The following is an 18,224-nucleotide window of genomic DNA, read 5'->3' as shown; positions in this document are numbered from 1 at the left end:
TGTTACGGAATTTTATTACATGTCTAATAAGGTATTTGAATATGTTCGATTTTGTGCATTTTTTAAATATGTAGAAGATATAAAAAAAAAGAAATCTTTCTATGAAAACAGTATTAAAATTTGATAATTAATGAGGCAGTAATTAAAATTTCAAATATTGCTACGTGCAGGAGTGGGGGTATCGCTCCATCTCTTTCTATCGCACGCATCGCAATGCTCGCTGACTTCACATGCAAGTATGTCGTCCCTTTTCTGTTTTTTGACTCTTACTCCGTCTACCTAATTTCAATAACATAACTTGTAGATTTTTCACCAGATTTCAATGATTTCTTCTGTTTTAGATTTTTTTTTTCATATTTTATAAAAGTTATAAATACAAATAAACCACCTATAGTCTAATGTTTTATTGTGTCCTAATATCAGCCCTGCAGTGGTAAAAGGGTCCATATAAACTGATTCTTGGCGACTTTCCTTTATCTAATTATGATTAAAACAATTTTCAAATTATATTTATGCATGTAATATGTTGTGTCGGTTTATCTTTTGTAAAATTTTACTTATCGCCACTGCAGCCTTGTATTATATACCCACTTCCCACTGCTGGGCACAAGCCTCTACTAATAAGAGTGTTTAGGCATTACTCAACTACAGTGATCTAGTGCGATTTGAGATTATATTTCCAGCTGTCTAATTATTTTGTCCTAATTCGATCTAATATTCTGAATACATTGTTAATGTAAAAATGTCTGACGATCTTGGAGAATGTTAAATAATAAATTTGAATGAAATTGACCTCTAAATAAAACCAATTCTTGGTTTGGCTTTCACGAAATAAGAATTACCCAATAAAAGTCAAATATAGTAACTTCATTAAAGAAGTTTCATAAATTAGTAGTTCTTGTGATTACCCAGTTCGAACAAACACGAACGTATATTTCAATATAGATTACTAAAATTCTATACCTATAATAACAGTCTAATTATAATGACATCGGCGTACATTTTTGTGCTAATTTCGTTCGCGATCATTAGTCTTGTCCACCCCGCGACGGGGCGAGCGTGACGCGCATCGCAAACACAACTGACGACTATTAAAAATATTCGACGGCAATAAGTCGGCGTATTGAATTAAGAATCGTATTTAGGCTGTAAATGTTTACAAAACAAATTATATATCTACCTACATAACTACCTATAGGTATATAGTTAGTCATAGACTGGACATAAGGACAAATTTTTGCTCCAAAAGTTATTACAATTTTTTTTATTACAAATTTTTTGGGGCACAGTCCCCCCCGTGACCATGAAGGCTGTAAACTCTTCGAAACGTCGGGAGAAAAGTAAAATATTAAAACCACGATAAAATTCGTATAATAGTTTAATTTTAATGTCTAACATTCGCGTAAACTTAAGAAATCATTATTACTAATTGGTAATAAGTCTTCTTATTTGAAATGTCCGTATGACAAGATGTAACAGCGTCCTTAAATATTAATGCAAAAATAATATATTTACAGAAAATATGGTAAATATTTGCATTAAAAACGTACAGTCATAATAAAAAAAAAGAAGTATTTTACATTGATGTTTTATAGTTTTACGATAGATTGAGTAACCATCGCATGAGCGCAAAATTTTGTATGACAATCTGACCAATGTCCGGGCTATATAATCTAAGATCTCTTTTCTTGTTACTAATATTATAAATGCATTTGTAAAGATGTTTGTTAGAAGTAAACGCAGAAACAGCTGAATGGATTTGGATGAAATTTCGCACACAAATATACCATGTCTTGGATTAACGAATTGGATTAACATAACGTACTTTTTTAATTCTTTTTTTTTTATTACGGGCGCGACAAAGTAACCCTTGTGTACCTGATGGTAAGTGGAGTGGGGTTCAATAGAATGTCGACTGACGAGAGATGATTACCCCTTGATAGTCGACACAATTATGCCGGCCTGTTGGAACCGGGTATACACAGACTGACCCCAAAACGCGACACATTTACGTGGGCTACTACGCTGCCGTGCTAAGCTCAAAAGTAGTGTCTCAAAAAAAAATTGATTTTTATGTCGTCAGATAGCTTAAAGAAATACCCATCCAATGAACTTACCAAAATAACGGTATCTTGTTTAGAACTCGTTAAAAAAAACCTTAAAAAGTTTCTGTATGTCAGTTTTACATATAAAAAAAATATTTACAAAATTTCGATTATCTCGAAATAAGGCTTCCCTGACATACCGCTGTTGCGCTTAGCACTGCAGTATGGCGGGTATTACACCTTGTGCATTCGAGATAACAGTCGAATGAACTCCCTCTGAGTAGTAGAGGAGGCCAGTGCCCAACAGTGGGACAGTATATAATACAGGGCTGAGATTATTATATGTCAAATTAATCTAAATATTTTACTGCATTGGAATCTTACAGCTCAGTCATTAACTCATTACCGTGAGCATTACAGTAATGCGTTCATTTATAATTCCTTGCACACTTGAAATTGACAAACCATGCGTTCCAATTCACATGAGGACGGCACATGTCAGTTCTCGGTAAACATTAATTTAGCATACGTAAACCGGAACGGCATGCGTGCCTCAAGTATGAGAGTAATAAGAGCCTAAATCACAAGCGACAGCGAGTTTGAATTTTAGGAATAAAATATTTATGTAGTAATTTAATTTAATTTCTTTGGTATTAATAAAATTCCGCTATAATTGCCCTAGTATTGTGAATATTGTGGGCGACGGTCATCGCTTACCACCAAGTAAACCGCTTGGTCGAAACAAAGTAATATATAATACTATATTTATCACGTAAGCGAATAAAGTTGCGCTTATGATAGGTAGAAATAAGTTATAAGAAAAGTTATTATTACAAAATTATATTTAAATCAATTATATAACTACGGATATTTTAAATTAGGAATAAAATTAATGAAAAAAAAAGCTCAAGGTAAATTAAAGAAGCGAGCTCGTGCTGGCAGGTAAGGGGAAATAAAAAGAAAACGCGTCGCGTTCCTCATCGGTGAGGCCGATATGAGCCTTGGCCTAGCTAATCTACCAGACTTTTATTAACTACCAGAAGAATAGAGGTAGAAAGAAACTCCGGCCCATCTGTCATCAATTATATATTTTTTTTAAATCTCTTGTATACACGGTTATATTAGTTTTACTGGTGGTAGTTCTCTCATATGTGAAAATCCGCCTGAGTAAGTACCACCGCAATGTTTATTTCTGCCATTAAGCAGCAGTGGGAAGTCACTGTCGTGTTCCGGTTTAAAAAACATTGTTAAACACTAACTGCTAGAACTCATGTCTCAGAATGGCGAGCGCAGTGGAATACCAAACAGTAATTTATAATTCAAGGTGTTGGATGGTATTTCTGCTGATTATAGACGGTCGTATCGCTTACTATCACGCGAATGGCAAGCTCGTCTCGTCATTAAAAACAACAAAAAAAGGAAATCTAATTGGATACATATATTAGGATAATACCTTTAACAATTTTAACTCAATACCTACGAGTACGTTATTGATAAATATATTAAGATTGTAATGCTAAAAATATTTCCGTTCATAACACCATAGTCCTTGAAGTGCAGACAATAATGCAACCAGTTTATTTATAATTCTCTGAGCTTAGTTCCATTCTTTGAATATAGGCGTCGTGTTTTTAGCCCTATAAGAAACAAAATCGAATTCCAAAAACAAAAAAAATATATATATACAGGCCGGCAATGTGAGTGGGGCCCAATAGAAAGTCGACTCGATGATGTTTGCCTCTCAACACAAAATCAGTTTCCATGGTCAAACCATCGAATCATCACACACACAGGACTTTACTGGTTTCAGAGCTAATACACGCCTACACTAACGCGACAGTAATCAAATAATCACCCTTTACTATATTACGTATAATTTCGATATTCGATTTTTTAAATTAAAAGACATTAATACATATAGCACAAAATAGTTATCGTTAACAAGGCACTACCTACATCGTCTTAAGGCATTGCATTTTATTCTCAAACCATCTTTGGGTTATTCCTAAAGATTTCGCTGCTCTATTCCTATCTAATAATTATCTTCAGAAACGCGGAAAATATGTAATAAATACATAACTTCCTAGAGGATCGCGTAGATGACCTAACAGGAAAGGTGATTGAACAGGGAGGGGGTGGGGTGGACGCTAAACTCGCTCACCCAGAATAAAATAATAAAAGGTCAGCATTTCTCTTCACTATCTTTAGCTAGTGCAAGTTTAATTTTGTTAAAGGCGCTGCAGGAAATGGACTTACTATTACTTTATTCAACTGCGCATTTATACCGTGGAAACCTGAAAGATGATATATGTAATGGAATGAAAATAAGTAAATTAAATGCGTAATTTATTCTCTACAAACATATTTTTTTTGCATAAATAATAAGATGTGATGCCTGGGACAAAAAAGAAATTGCATGAGCCATCGGAAGGGACACTCGTATATAATAGACCCATTTCGGACCAACACTGTTAATCGATTATTCATTCCGCAAATAAAATTAAATAATTTTACATCAATATATTCACTCAGCTTAGTTGGGTGTGGAACGGACTGCCGAGACAAATGTCCGCAGGTTCAAAGCTCAAGGGCACACACCATCTAAGTTTTGTAAAAATATTCTTTGTGAATTATCGCTTGCTTTAATGGTGAAGCAAACCTCGTGAGGAAAGCTGCATACCTGAGAAGTTCTCTATAGGAATTTTTAGCGTGTGTGAAGTCTACCAATCCGCACTAGGCCAGCGTGGTAGATGATGATATTCACTCACAATATAAGTAAATTGTAATACTTCTAGCTGTTATTACCACATAAACATATTATATAGATAACAGACTCCTAAACTCACATAGCAATCCAGTTTTTAAAAACTTATGACGTACACCATAACTTTTTAATGAGTTCCACTAATGCTAGAGTAAAACTATTTCAAACATGGCTAGTTAAAACAGTGTAACTTTAAGTCCATTCAGTGGAACAGACGCTACACTAATATTTTAATGGCCTGATTCAGCTCCGAGCAGTTACAATAAAACTTTCAATAGCTAATTTGTTTTTAATTACCCAATGTAGTACGTCGTTATTTGGGCTATACAATATAGTATGAAATATTATGGTCTTGAGATATGTATTGATATAACAATTTATATGGCTCTTGGGTTTAGTAGCTGCATACTTAGTAGTGTAGGCTTTTGACAAATTAATCTTGCAAATTTGACAAATAAGAATTACAATTTACGTGCTTAATCATTTTATTTAGACTACTACTTTACTAACCATGAGACAATGAAATAACTTTGCTATACTAGATTAGAAAGGTAAAACTAGCGAAATTTTATTTTTTTAAATTGTTATCTATTGAGGAAACAAAGAAGACAATGGTTTCATGAATTAGTGTTCTAATAATATACTTAAAGATTCTAAAATCTCAATAGACTGTTGTCTATTGAGATTTTAGAATCTTTAAGTACAACCGAAATCGGAAACTACATATATTTGGTATTGACATTCTCTCAAACGATGTAACGCAATTTTTAACTCAGTTTATTTAACCGCCGCGTGGCTAAAATCACGTAGACCATTAACTAACTTATTTAAAACCAAAATCACGAATTGCGTAAATCCCGAACCGGTTTACAAAAGAGCTTGTTGAAAGCAGATGCCACTAATAATTTAACGAGTCAATTCCGAGAATTCGTGGAGATGCAATAAAAATGCCAATAAAAAATCTCATATGCTCTTAATTACCCGCGGCCGCTTGTTACCTGCGCACGCGCCGCGCCGCGCCACTGAGTCACGTGCATTCTTGGATTTACAGAATAATTCGAATTTTGTAAATATTTAGTTGCATCGGACTTTTCAGGACATATGGCCAGTTGGGAAAAAAGTTAATTAATATTTAATTACCACGACACTTTATCTAACTGGCCACTAGGTTTATAATAAAAGTTCAAATGGATTCCATTTTCAAATTAGTATTAACTTGCAGTCACGTTTTTTCCCATTCTATTCTACTTTTGTTCCTATCCAATATTTTATTTATCGACAAAAGGAAGTATATTGTGTTTTGCTTTTAGAATGGAAATGATCCATTTTAAAAGAAAATACAACGTATTGGATCACTAGTATAATACGTTATAAGATTTTTAATTATACATGAGTAATAACGACAAGATACGCTGACCTAATTCAATTAGCATTAATACGCGTTCATTATACCATAAAAGATTTATTGCTAAAATCTTTTGATTTCTCTTTTTTAATTTATGTTTATTTTATTTACCCGTCTTTCGTACTTGACATATTTCAACCAGATCATATCAATTAGCCCGTCAGCGAACCTACAAACCGAACTAATTAATTAAATCAAATATTTATTTTCTTTATTCAAAACACATTACACATGTTCGAAATTTAAATATTACGCGTGATTATTGAATCAACAGCTACTTTATTTACATTTGACTCAGTATTTTGGTTTCATTAAATGATGTAATTAATTTATTTTTATTTTTGTGTTTATTTTGCTCGCCAGATCTGGTTCGTGAATTGCATACAGTCTGCATAGGCGTTTGAGTCATTCTTTAGTTCAATGATTTCATTGTTAAATCTTGTGCAGTCATTTATTTTTAGAAACCAGTTTTGTTTTTTCGCATTTATTTTGTGCTAAAAATATTCTGTTTCTTTTGTGAGTCGCTTGCAATCTCATTGTGTAAGGCATAATATTCCAGATGATTACCGGGGCGCATAGTAATTGATAGATTCTTACTGATGGGTGATGAATGACTAAATATTACTGCATTTTAATAAAAGCCGGTACCACAACCAATAAGTTATTCGCACGTCTGATCTTATCTCAGAAAAATATGGTTAGTAAAATCAATGCAGAAACTATTTATCATTTCGATTAATTATCACAAACGACCGCTTGTCTGACGTTTGCCTTTGCTGAATTACGAGCAACTACACAAAACCACTATAGGTATAATAATAGAAATAGTATTAATTTTATGATTATTAAAAGGCGGCGATAGCCTAATTGGGTGTGGAATGGACTGACACGACGAGTGTCCGCAGGTTCAAAACCTAAGGATACACGCATCTAACTTTTTTAATATTATGTGGGTATTGTTTTTGAATTATCGCTTGCTTTAACGGTGAAGGAAAACATCGTGACGAAACCTGCATACCTGAGAAGTTCTCTATAGGAATTTCGAGGGTGTGTGAAATCTACCAATCCGCAATAGGTCAGCGTAGTGGACTAAGGCCTAATTTCTCAGTAGTAGAGGAGGCCCGTGCCCAGCAGTAGGACAGTATATAACACCGGTCAACACGTTTTTTTGAGTCTGGCTCCTGAATGTGAAATTTTGGTTTCTCCTATGTTACAAATAAATAAAAAAATAACTGTTCCGATCAAAGTTTGCTTTTGTAGAAACTAGAGCAATTTTACTGAGTTTCAAAAAACACATACAAATTTTTATACTTTCTCTGTAATTTTATTTAAAATTACGATAAAAAAGTTTTTATTGAACATCAAAGTCTTTTTTATATAGGAATTATGACTAATAATAGCAAACAAATAGAAAATAACTAAAAATCATGTTCAAAAATGTTTTTTTTTAATGGATCTTTTATGTTTGTGTGCGTATTAATCCCCAAATGTAATCCCCCATCATACTCTCGTTGTACTGCCCTAGGTAATGTCGTTCAAAGTCCATCACATCTTGGTAAAAACGTTCTCCCTGCTCCACTGTATAGGCACCCATATTATCTTTAAATTTGTCCAGGAGAGCATGTAGCATATGGAGTTTATGGGACATTCTGCAGTCCATCAATTTAAAACTTTCAAGCATAGTTTCAATGAACTCTTCATAATTGTCGACTCTGTGATTTCCAAAAAAACAATTGAATACTGCTTTCAGACGCTTCCAGGATTATTTTTCATGAGAAATAAGGAATTTTGTGAAATCATCGCTGCTCATTATTTGTTTTATTTGTAGTCCAACGAAAATACCAGTTTTAACTTTAGCTTCAGATAATTTGGGAAAAAATCTCTTTAAATATTCAATAGCTTCAGAATTATGATCTAGAGCTTAGACAAATTGCTTCATTAGCCCTAACTTTATATGTAACGGTAGCATCAATATTTATTTAGGCTCTACTATTGGTTTCACTTTCACATTATATTTTCCAATTTGAAATTAACACAAGCACCGTGAGGCACCCATTTCTTATCTTAATTCCGTATTTTGAGGTTATAATAAGCATCATAGGCTTCGCAATGCTTCAAAATCGTTGCCCAAGCAATTTTTTTGCTTCTTACTTTAATAAATTCACCGCAAATAAAACAGAATTAATCAACATCCTGTTTACACTTTCTTGGTGCCATTTTCTAACCAAGTACGACATAAAAGTCGGTTGTTACAACTCAAATATACTTTTTTTAAATAGTAATAGACTAGTAAACACTCACTACTGCCGTTCAGACATAATTCACAATTTGCAATTAAAATGATCAAAATGCTACCGCCTATTGCTCATAAGAATCAATTAAAATCTTCAAAACGTTGTTATCAACATAAATCAGACAAAAGCAAACTTTAAGAGTTAAAAACGGATATCCGAGTGTTTTTCGATGTTTGGAATCAGAATTCAAGCATTAGAACAGAAACACAAAAAAAAAATTTTTTTTGTCGACTTGTGTAATACAGGGCTGATATTATTATTTATGCTTAGTATATTTATATTTATGTATGTATTGTCTTATTTATGTCTTATATACACCCACATTGTCTCATCTCTGCATCATCCAACGATTCACTGTAAGAATGCCCCAGACAATAAATCCACCGGTATACGTTATCCCCCTTATTCACAGACGTTTTTTATCTAAGGACGAAGTAAAGCTGTGATAACAAGTCTGTTTCTCAGTGCTCACAGCATCACAACGGCCCTATGTCTATGCCTGCAAAGGCTTTTTTTTTTTTTTTGGTTTCGCGGAGAAAGTGCCTTATTACTACCGCCCAGCCTTCGTGGGGGGCGACTGAGCGGTTATGCTGGGGTAACCGTGCCTTACGGCCCGGCGTTGAGCCGCCCGGATTTGATGGTGACCTTCGGGCGACCGCCGGGCCGAGTCCCTAGCCCTATATACAACTTAACCTATGCACGGCCTACCAGCTAAAACTCCGCGGTGGCCCTCTTCGGCGCATTAGGGACGGCTGCGGGCTTCCTCTGACGTTGAAGTGTCTAGTCTGCGACCGCAGCCGCCCCTGCGCGGTGCCGCCTTGCGGCCCGTCTCCTATGGGGGAGGGGGGGGGCTCAGAAGCCCCCGCGCACCGAAGGACGCCCTCGGCGTCTACGGCAGCTCGAAAAATGTGCAAAGGATGCACAGAAATGCACTAGGGCGGACAGCCCCTGCTGCCCGCCGACGACCCCCTTCGTGGCCCCTATTAGTCGCCTCTTACGACAGGCAGGGGATACCGTGGTGGAATTCTCTAAACGCCCCCATTCCACAGGGCGGATGCCTGCAAAGGCTGTCAGCACTGAGAAACAGACTTGTTATCACAGCTTTGGTCCGTCTTTAGATAAAAAAGTCTATGAATACGGAGGTATGTATATAAAGTTCAAATAAATATAACACAGTATTCACTAAAACTATAACTCTGAAAGTTGGTCCGATCCTCAGAATTATTTGACTAATACAAAGCTAATGCACTGAATGATATAAAGTACTGTACTTCGACATTTACCTAGGAACCGACTAACAAGAGTGAAGCTGCAGTCCAGAACGAGTATTTATCCGGTACTAATAAATACTCAATTCACGCAAACTTCTCTGACAAATGGCATAATAAACATCACTGATTAACGTACTATTTTCGACACCATTGTTACAAAACAATCCGACGTAGCTTCATTGTGAAGAACTTCGGTAGATAAAGAAACAGTGGATACAAAAAATCTCTAAACTAATTTATGGCATGCTAATTGTTTGGTGAACATAAATCGTTGTTGAGATTCGTTCGATCAGGGCCGGATTTAGGCTGTGACGATTGGCGGTGGACCCTCAAACTTGCGCTATTAAAATTTATAGAATATCTTGTTCTAAATTCCCCAAAGTGTTAGAGAACAGATGTTCTAAGATAACTTTTATCGAGCGAATAATTTTGTATATTAATGGGTTCTTTACAGAAAATATAGCTAAATTACAAAGTCCATCCTCTGTAATTTATCTAATGATTATAAATTCTGCCCTAATTTTCATAATGTTGGTTTGTTTAATTTGGGATTTATTGAGACCAGATAAAATTTCTTTAAGATACAAGCAAGGAATATGCCTTAATCTTTATCAAATTCATTTAATAACCCATGTATATATTTACATCAGCTATTGATAAGTGAGTGGGCATAACCCCTACATCAAACCTCCCACGAGAAGATTACCAGGATGAATTCCAACCTCATTACTCACAATATAGCCCCCCTCTGATCTCCCGAGTACGTCCTCGCTCTAAATACGTTAATGACAGAAATTTAAAACAATGCGCAGTCGGTTCAATGAAGTTTATTTTTACAATACATTTAACTGAGTCATTCGCCGCTGAAACTTACTTGGCAGGGGTCGGGTTCGATGAATGTGATGACTCGTATAATGGAATTTGTCCGGTTTACGAGGAAAGCGTGATGAATCGGAAATTCTTTTTGACTTTCTACAGTGACCACCGCGTGTTGCCAAAATTAGCTTGCGTATACCCAATAGGCCGTCATTGTGTTGATCCAGGAATTACTATCTCTCATAAATTGATGTCCTAGACTCTCTCCACTTCACCTCAGAGGAAACCTGCATAAGTGCTCTATCGGAATTTTGAGTGTGTGAAGTCTATCAATCCGCGCAAGGCCAGCGTGGTAGACTCAGCCTAATCCTTCTCAATAGTAGACGAGGCCCGTGCTCAGCAGTGGGACAGTATAGAATACAGGGCTGATATATTTATTACATACAAATAAATAATTTCCTCCGTACTCTGCACATTGTTGGAATAAACTGGAGGTACGAGGCAGGCTTTATTCGACACATCAGTATTATACCAGCTAACATTCAGCTATGCAAATATTTACCCCCTTATTCATAGACGTTATTTATCGAAGGAAGGAGTATTACTGTGATAACAAGTCTATTTCTCAGCTTTGTTTATCTGACAACTTGCTGTTTATTCAGCTTTGTTTATCTGACAGCCAACTATATTCAAGTTGTATCTCAATATTAGACAATCACAACGGCCCTATGTTCGCACAGCGAAGGCTGCCATGGCGTCAGCACTGAGAGACAGACTTGTTATCACAGCAATGTTCCGTCCTTTGACAAATAACGTCATTGAATAAAGGAGTTAATGTATAAATTATTATAACATTAATATCCTCCATTTTATAGCTATAAATAAAGCTTTTAAAGCTACGGTGTAAAACAATAGTGATTATTAACATTATCAAACATGTTGAATGTAAAGTTTAACTCGTTAACGACATTCTACGCGTGTTTTGTAGTGTTAATTAGCAATAAACTTTAGTTATTGTGTTAGTTATTTTATCTTCAATCTATTAGGCTGTTTATAATTTGAATAATAGCTTTAGTACACGTATTTTTGAAGCAGTTTTAAATATTTTTTCATGATTACGAAAGCGGGTATCAAATCAGTGGCTAAATGTCCATATAAGCTACCCTTTATGTAAAATTTCTGTAGAATCTAATTATCATCAGAACTTTTTGCAACCGCATTTATACATATTAGTACCTATATGTTGTGTCGGGTTCTCTTTAGGGTTGCCACCCGTACTTTATAATAAAGTATTGTACGTTATTTCGGGTAATTGTACTCTATACTTTATGAGAACAATAAAGTACGCGAAAATACTTTATTTACCATGATATGATTCCTCTAAGGTTGTTCGTAAGAATTTTTGCGTAAAACAGCTGTAATTAATAGTAAAAAAATTGCAGCAAGTATTTGATAAGCCTGATGGTATATTTTTTTTAATTGTATTCATTAAATTCATTTTTATTGTCGATTCCTTCTACGTCAGCATTCACAGAGAAATTTTAAATTTTGTGATGTAGAATATTAAACTACGAGACGAAAAAAAATCGTATATAAATTTGAAATATTAATTTTATTTGTTAAAAGTTCCCAAATATAATATATATTTATAAGCAAAATAATAAAGAAGAAATCATTTGTACTTTATTTTGACACCATGTACTTTTCTTTCTACATTCAATTTACCGATGTACTTTATTTGCTCACAAAAAAAGGTGGCAACCCTAGTTCTCTTCCCGAAAATCTCGGCTTTTGCCACTGCACTAGATGCCAGAATTCAGGAAACTAACTTTAGTATTAGCACAGATATCACAATGAATGTTGTTAAATGTTGCGAATGTAGAACAAGGACATCTTAGCATTATCTCTATTAATGCGTTAATTAATACTGTTAGACATTTATATGGACATAAAATCAGGTATACAACATTCCCTACACTAAGATCCAATGTAACCTAAAACAACGCAAGATTGACTAACTCTTGTGTTGTAAACAATAAATCATAAATCAACCGGGTTCATTTAATGTTGACGAAGAATAATGAAGTGATGGTGAATTGTGTTTTTTTCATAATGGTAACACTCTTGCTGGGTGATTTAGTAGTTTTACTGATGGTAGAATATATTTTATATCCGCCCGGATAGCGAGCACCATAAACCCGTTAAAACCCGCCATGGTGGCCCACGTAAGTGTTCCGCGTTCCGGAATCAGCGTGCATATGTAGATCCAACAGGCCGGCATAATTATGTCGACTGTCGAGGGGTAATCATCTCTCGTCAGTCGACATTCTATTGAATCCCACTACGCTTACCATTAGGTACAGCTGAGTCTCTTTGCCTTGGCCGTAGAAAGCCATGAGGCTAGTTTTTTATGATGGAAGTATTGTAAAATATACACGTATTTTGCTGTCCAGTATTATAACTTGAGATCCAGTAAAATAAATTTTAATATTAGATATAATACTAGTTATAATTTTGTATAATAGCGTGACGGAAATGTTTTATTTAATATCATTTTCAATGTATTATTTAGTATAGATAATATGATTTCTTAACTGACTATTCATACAAATGACTGCCTCGGTGGCGTAGTTGTATTGCACGTCCGGTACAATAGCGCTCTGAGGTCCTGGGTTCGAATCCCGGGTCGGGCAAAGTGATATATGGATTTTTCTGCTCAATATCAGCCCGGAGTCTGGAATTTGTGCCCGATATGGCGATAGGCCCGCCCCCTATCACATCATGGGACGGAACATACTTGGCGAAAAGTGGGTGCCCTAGTTGCGCCTCTGCATACCCCTTCTGGGATAAAATGCGTGATGTTATGTATTATGTATGTTATGCTATTCATACAATAGGTCACGGGTGTTCTGAATAATGACAAATAGACATAAGAATTACCGTCGTGACTGGCTGAAATCACAAACAATAATCATCTCCACTCGATGAACCCATCAAAGAAAGTTAAAAAAATCCAAACCTAATCAATTACCCTTGTTACAGTTGAAAATGAGCGTCACAGAAGCCAGCGAGGAGCCGATACCGGCGGCCCCCGCCACAACCCCAGTGGGGCCAGCAGTGACAACACCAGGGACGCTGCCAGCGCAGGACGGGGGGGCCCTCATCCCCGTGCCACCCACAGCCCCCAGAAAACCACCCAGAAGAGGACCCAAGGTCCAGCAAGAGCGTCCGAAGAGGGCCCTCTTCTGTCTGACGCTCAAGAACCCTTTGAGGAAACTGTGTATTGATATTGTCGAATGGAAGTATCCTTTAAAGAGTCATTACTATCAGTCACATTATGTCCACTACTAAACATAGGTTTCCCCCAAAGATTTCGAGAACAACCTATTATATATCACCACAATGTTTTAGGCTTTTTATATCATGAACGACTTTTTAGCCAGGCAAAGCCGCAACATCTGGTTTAGTATAAGTATTCCTAATTTTTATGCAAGTTAGCTTCTTTAAACTCAAACTAAAAGTTATCTTTGTTCAAATAGCATTTCATTAGCTATTTAAATCTTCGTTTAATATTATAAACTCGATTGGACAACGTGGCAAGAGCTGTTCTTTATTGACTTCTACATTAATACATCGTCTCGCTTACCATTTAATTCACCACTTCATTACAAAATGCACTTCTGGAGAGGTAGGCAGAGGCGCACCTCTAGGAATCACATCCGTTCCATGTTAGGAGGCGACTGGCAAGCCTATGGCCATATCAGCAGCCGCGGATTTGCAGTCCTAGCCGCTCTAGGTCCTAGGCCGTGTGTCGCCCGTTTCTCAGCACCAGCAAAATAATGATTTAGGAAGATTATAATCATAAGGTACGCGAGCCTTTACTATATTAAGATACATGTACTTTGCATTTGAGTTATTTCTTGTAATCATCAGTGTTTTTTGGCGCCATTTTCCACCCTTATAATCTGGCCGCCCTAGGCCCGGGCCTACTGGGCCTTAGGGCAAATGCGCCACTGCATATCAGGCACATATTCTTGACTTTAGGCTCATAGTAAGCAGAACCCATACATCATTTTGCCGAACTCGAGATTCGAACCCTAAAACTCAGAGCAATAGTCATACCATGCTTGAATACAACTAAGCTCACCCGGGATTCTAACCCAGGACCTCAGCGCCGTAGTCGTACTCATACCATGCACGTAATACAACTGTCACCGAATCAGTTGATTACAAAACACGACCCTTTATCGCCCTGCATACGTCACTCACAATGAAGTCCTCAGTCATGAACGGATATAATTTGCTGAAGCCACATTTAACCGTAGACCAGTTATAAATAATTTAGTATAGTTATTATATCGGTGATGTTTGATTGGCGCGGTGCCAGTGACCACGGAATGCTGTAACCAAGTGTGTTGTGATTGATGATTTTGGATTTTAGGTGTTGTTGCTGATATTTAGGGTTTTATCTGGTCATTAACTGACAGATGTATACAGGAATTATTAACTGGATAGCAATAGCTTGATAACGGTGAAAGAAAACATCGTGAGGAAACCTGCACATCTGAGAAGTTCTCTATAGGAATTTCGAAGGTGTGTGAAGTCTACCAATCCGCAATAGGCCAGCGTGGTGGACTAAGGCCTAATCCCTCTCAGTAGTAGAGGAGGCCTGTTCTCAGCAGTGGACAAGTATATAATACAGGGCTGATATTATTATTAATATTAATGGCTTGATGAATAAGTAGCCTAGAATATTACAATGAAACGAGACACGTCTTTTTTATTGCTTTGAATGACGAGACGAGCTTGCCGTTCGTCTGTTGTTAAGCGACACGATCGCCCATAAGTAGAAACACTATCCAACAACTTGAATAATAAAGTATTGTTTGGGGTTCCACTGCTCTCGCCATCTTGAGACATGAGATGTTAAGTCTCATTATGTCCAGTAGTTACTCTGGCTACAATGTCTCCGTGTCGTTTTATTGATAACAATAACTTGATGAATAAGACTGTATGCTCAGAGTATTTTATAGATACATGACACAACTCTTTATTGTTTTATTGGGGTAAGCTTAGATAAACACGTGACTGATGCATTAGTCTCTCAATCAAACATAAAAATTAAAAATCATCTTACGAGACGCCTTTATTGGGATATTCTAAAGGGTAAAAGCCTTTTCGTTTGCTATAACGCGAATGTGAAGAAATAAATTAATCACCAAAGCTTTTACACAAATAACGTCCCATGATGTGATAGGGGGCGAGTCTATCGCCATATCGGATACAAATTCCAGACTCTGATCTGATACTGAGCGTAAACTCAAATATCACTTTTGCCCGACCCGGTATTCGAATCCAGGACCTCAGAGCGCTGCCGTACCGCGCATGCAGTACAACTACGCCACCGAAGCAGTCATGACGATTACTAATATTCTTTAAATTCTATCAGTAGTAAGAAGCTAGATTATCTCAAATGCTCATATTTTTTATGCCAGAATCCGATTATATACTGATAGTGAACGAGACATAGACAATTATCTAATTAAACGTATCGTAATTTAAAACGCGTAAAATATTCATAAGAACCTGTATAATATCGCTCTCACTATAAGTTTATTTTTATAGTCCACACCCGTAACGAGGCTAAAATATAGCGCTATAATAACACGCTTCGTTGTACAGATATGATCTGTTTATTTTTTTACTTGTTTTGTTGGATTTTGTTATGATTAATTTGTACTTGCCGTTACTGCGCGTGCGTGGAAATATAGTCAGTGAAGTAATAATATGTAAGGCATTAATTATCATAATTAGATTTGGTATAGAGACTTTCCTGCCCTCACACCAACACTATAACTCCTGTAAGCCAGGATCAGCAGTGGCACTCCTGACACCGAGCGGTGAAGCTCGGCGAGTCTCAAGGAACATTAATCTGTCTTATGCCTTAACGAGTTTAAAAATTCCTAATATAGTTATGATTTATCGTGATCAATTGTCATATAATATTCAGAGCTCACTGCTTAACATTCTGACATAAAGATCAGCAAACTGACCTGCTAAAAGCAGTCGGCAACGGAAGGAGTTTCTGCGACCCTTTTAAAGCCTTCTGTCCACCTCATTATACAAGGTCATTTTGACATTGCGTTGCTTAATGCAACCTACTTATCTTGAAAATAACACTACAATAAGTTACTCGATCCGTAGATGTATATTAAACGTGAAAGTTTCGAACTTAATAAATACTAATATAATTTTAATTTAACGCGCTCTAATACCACTACAATTACTCTAACAGAATTCACCGCAGCGATGTAACACTTTTAGTTAGAAATAATAACGCCCATTTTTGCACCAAACTACTAAATGATCAGCAGCGACAGTTATTAACAGTTTCTATCAGAAATACTTACGCACACACCATATTTGCAGCAAACCACAAAATTATAAAAAATCAGAAAAGTAAAACCTGGACTTTTTGTAGAAAAAATCGTTATGCATCGATGATTTTTGGCACAATGTTAAACATGTAAAGATGAGTATGCGATTTCATAAACACAATGTCAATAACTTTTTTCATATGTTTTACTTATATGTAGGTATCCAACATCCAACATTTTCACCAACTTTCGCATAATAAGTCCTATAGTAGCCACCGTTTAAAAGAACAGCGAAACAAACAACTCATTGCATTTTAAATTTAGCTCCGATATCAATTCTTGAAACTATGATAACCATTAGCTGTACGGGTAATGGTAAAAAATCTTGATCCGGCGCCAAATTGAACGAATGAATGGAGACACGGTCTGGCCACGTGGCCATGCATATGGTGCGCCGTGGAAATGATGTGTTAATGGGGCTTGGGTGGCATCTGCAGTACATTTTTGGATGGTGACTAGAGCTGTCATATGCGGGTTTAGGTAGTGCATAGCCGTATTGCCTTGATGACGCAGCTGCAATACTAGTGGCGTGCCTACTGTTTTGGGTATGGGTAAGCCAAAGCAACACAAAAAAAATCCCACGATCAGAGGGAATGAACAGTATGTGGTTTCCTTTACAAACGCAATGCAAAAAATATTTCTATCAAGCCACAGTAGGAAATGATTGTGTCTGTATCTTGTTAAAGATAATGTTATTAAACATTGCAAGATATTATCAAAATGTCGAGATGACGAGCTCGACCCACTTTAGAACTTCGTGATTCAAAAGCCTGGTGTTACCGTTTATGGACTCTCATGAGTCATGCTGTCAGGCGCGTCTTCGTCATTCAGTTGAACAAGTCATTTCGATGGTGAAAGCTGCGAACCACGCGCTCTTGACACGGAATGACATGAGTCATTAGACGTGTTGATTGACGTGCCATTTCATTCTCACGAGAAAACAGCTCGTGTTTAGTAAATATCGTATTTTTGTTATCTTTTTCTTGCCTTGTTAGTAGTGGCTTACCATGTTCACGAGTCGAGTGCCAGATTAAATGATTTGTGTTCTTCAGTTCAAAATACACGAGCTGCTTTGAATATAAAACCTTCTTCGATGTTATCAATTATAGTCCATAGTGTTGTCTTTATCGTTATACTGGCTACAATCGCCTTCAAACCGAAACACAAAAATGGAGACTATTACTTCTTATTG

At 36.4% G+C, this 18,224-nt stretch overlaps 1 protein-coding gene across 3 annotated transcripts in view; it reads left to right on the top strand.

Annotated features, from left to right (window-relative positions):
• Positions 1–18,224, top strand: part of LOC115449641 (muscle calcium channel subunit alpha-1) — a 94,246-nt gene that overhangs the window by 41,545 nt on the left and 34,477 nt on the right. For all 3 annotated transcript variants that reach the window (XR_005112447.1, XM_037439385.1, XM_037439389.1), the window contains exon 3: positions 13,638–13,897. Coding sequence is in view for 2 of the 3 variants with exons in the window: in XM_037439385.1 (XP_037295282.1) it covers positions 13,644–13,897 (254 nt within the window). In the remaining variant the exon portion in view is untranslated. The remainder of the gene's footprint in view (positions 1–13,637; positions 13,898–18,224) is intronic.

This window comes from Manduca sexta, chromosome 3 (genome assembly GCF_014839805.1).
Source record: "Manduca sexta isolate Smith_Timp_Sample1 chromosome 3, JHU_Msex_v1.0, whole genome shotgun sequence".
Classification (NCBI taxonomy): domain Eukaryota; kingdom Metazoa; phylum Arthropoda; class Insecta; order Lepidoptera; family Sphingidae; genus Manduca; species Manduca sexta.
Note: the sequence above shows the minus strand (reverse complement) of the source record. Positions and strands in the feature narration are given on the sequence as shown.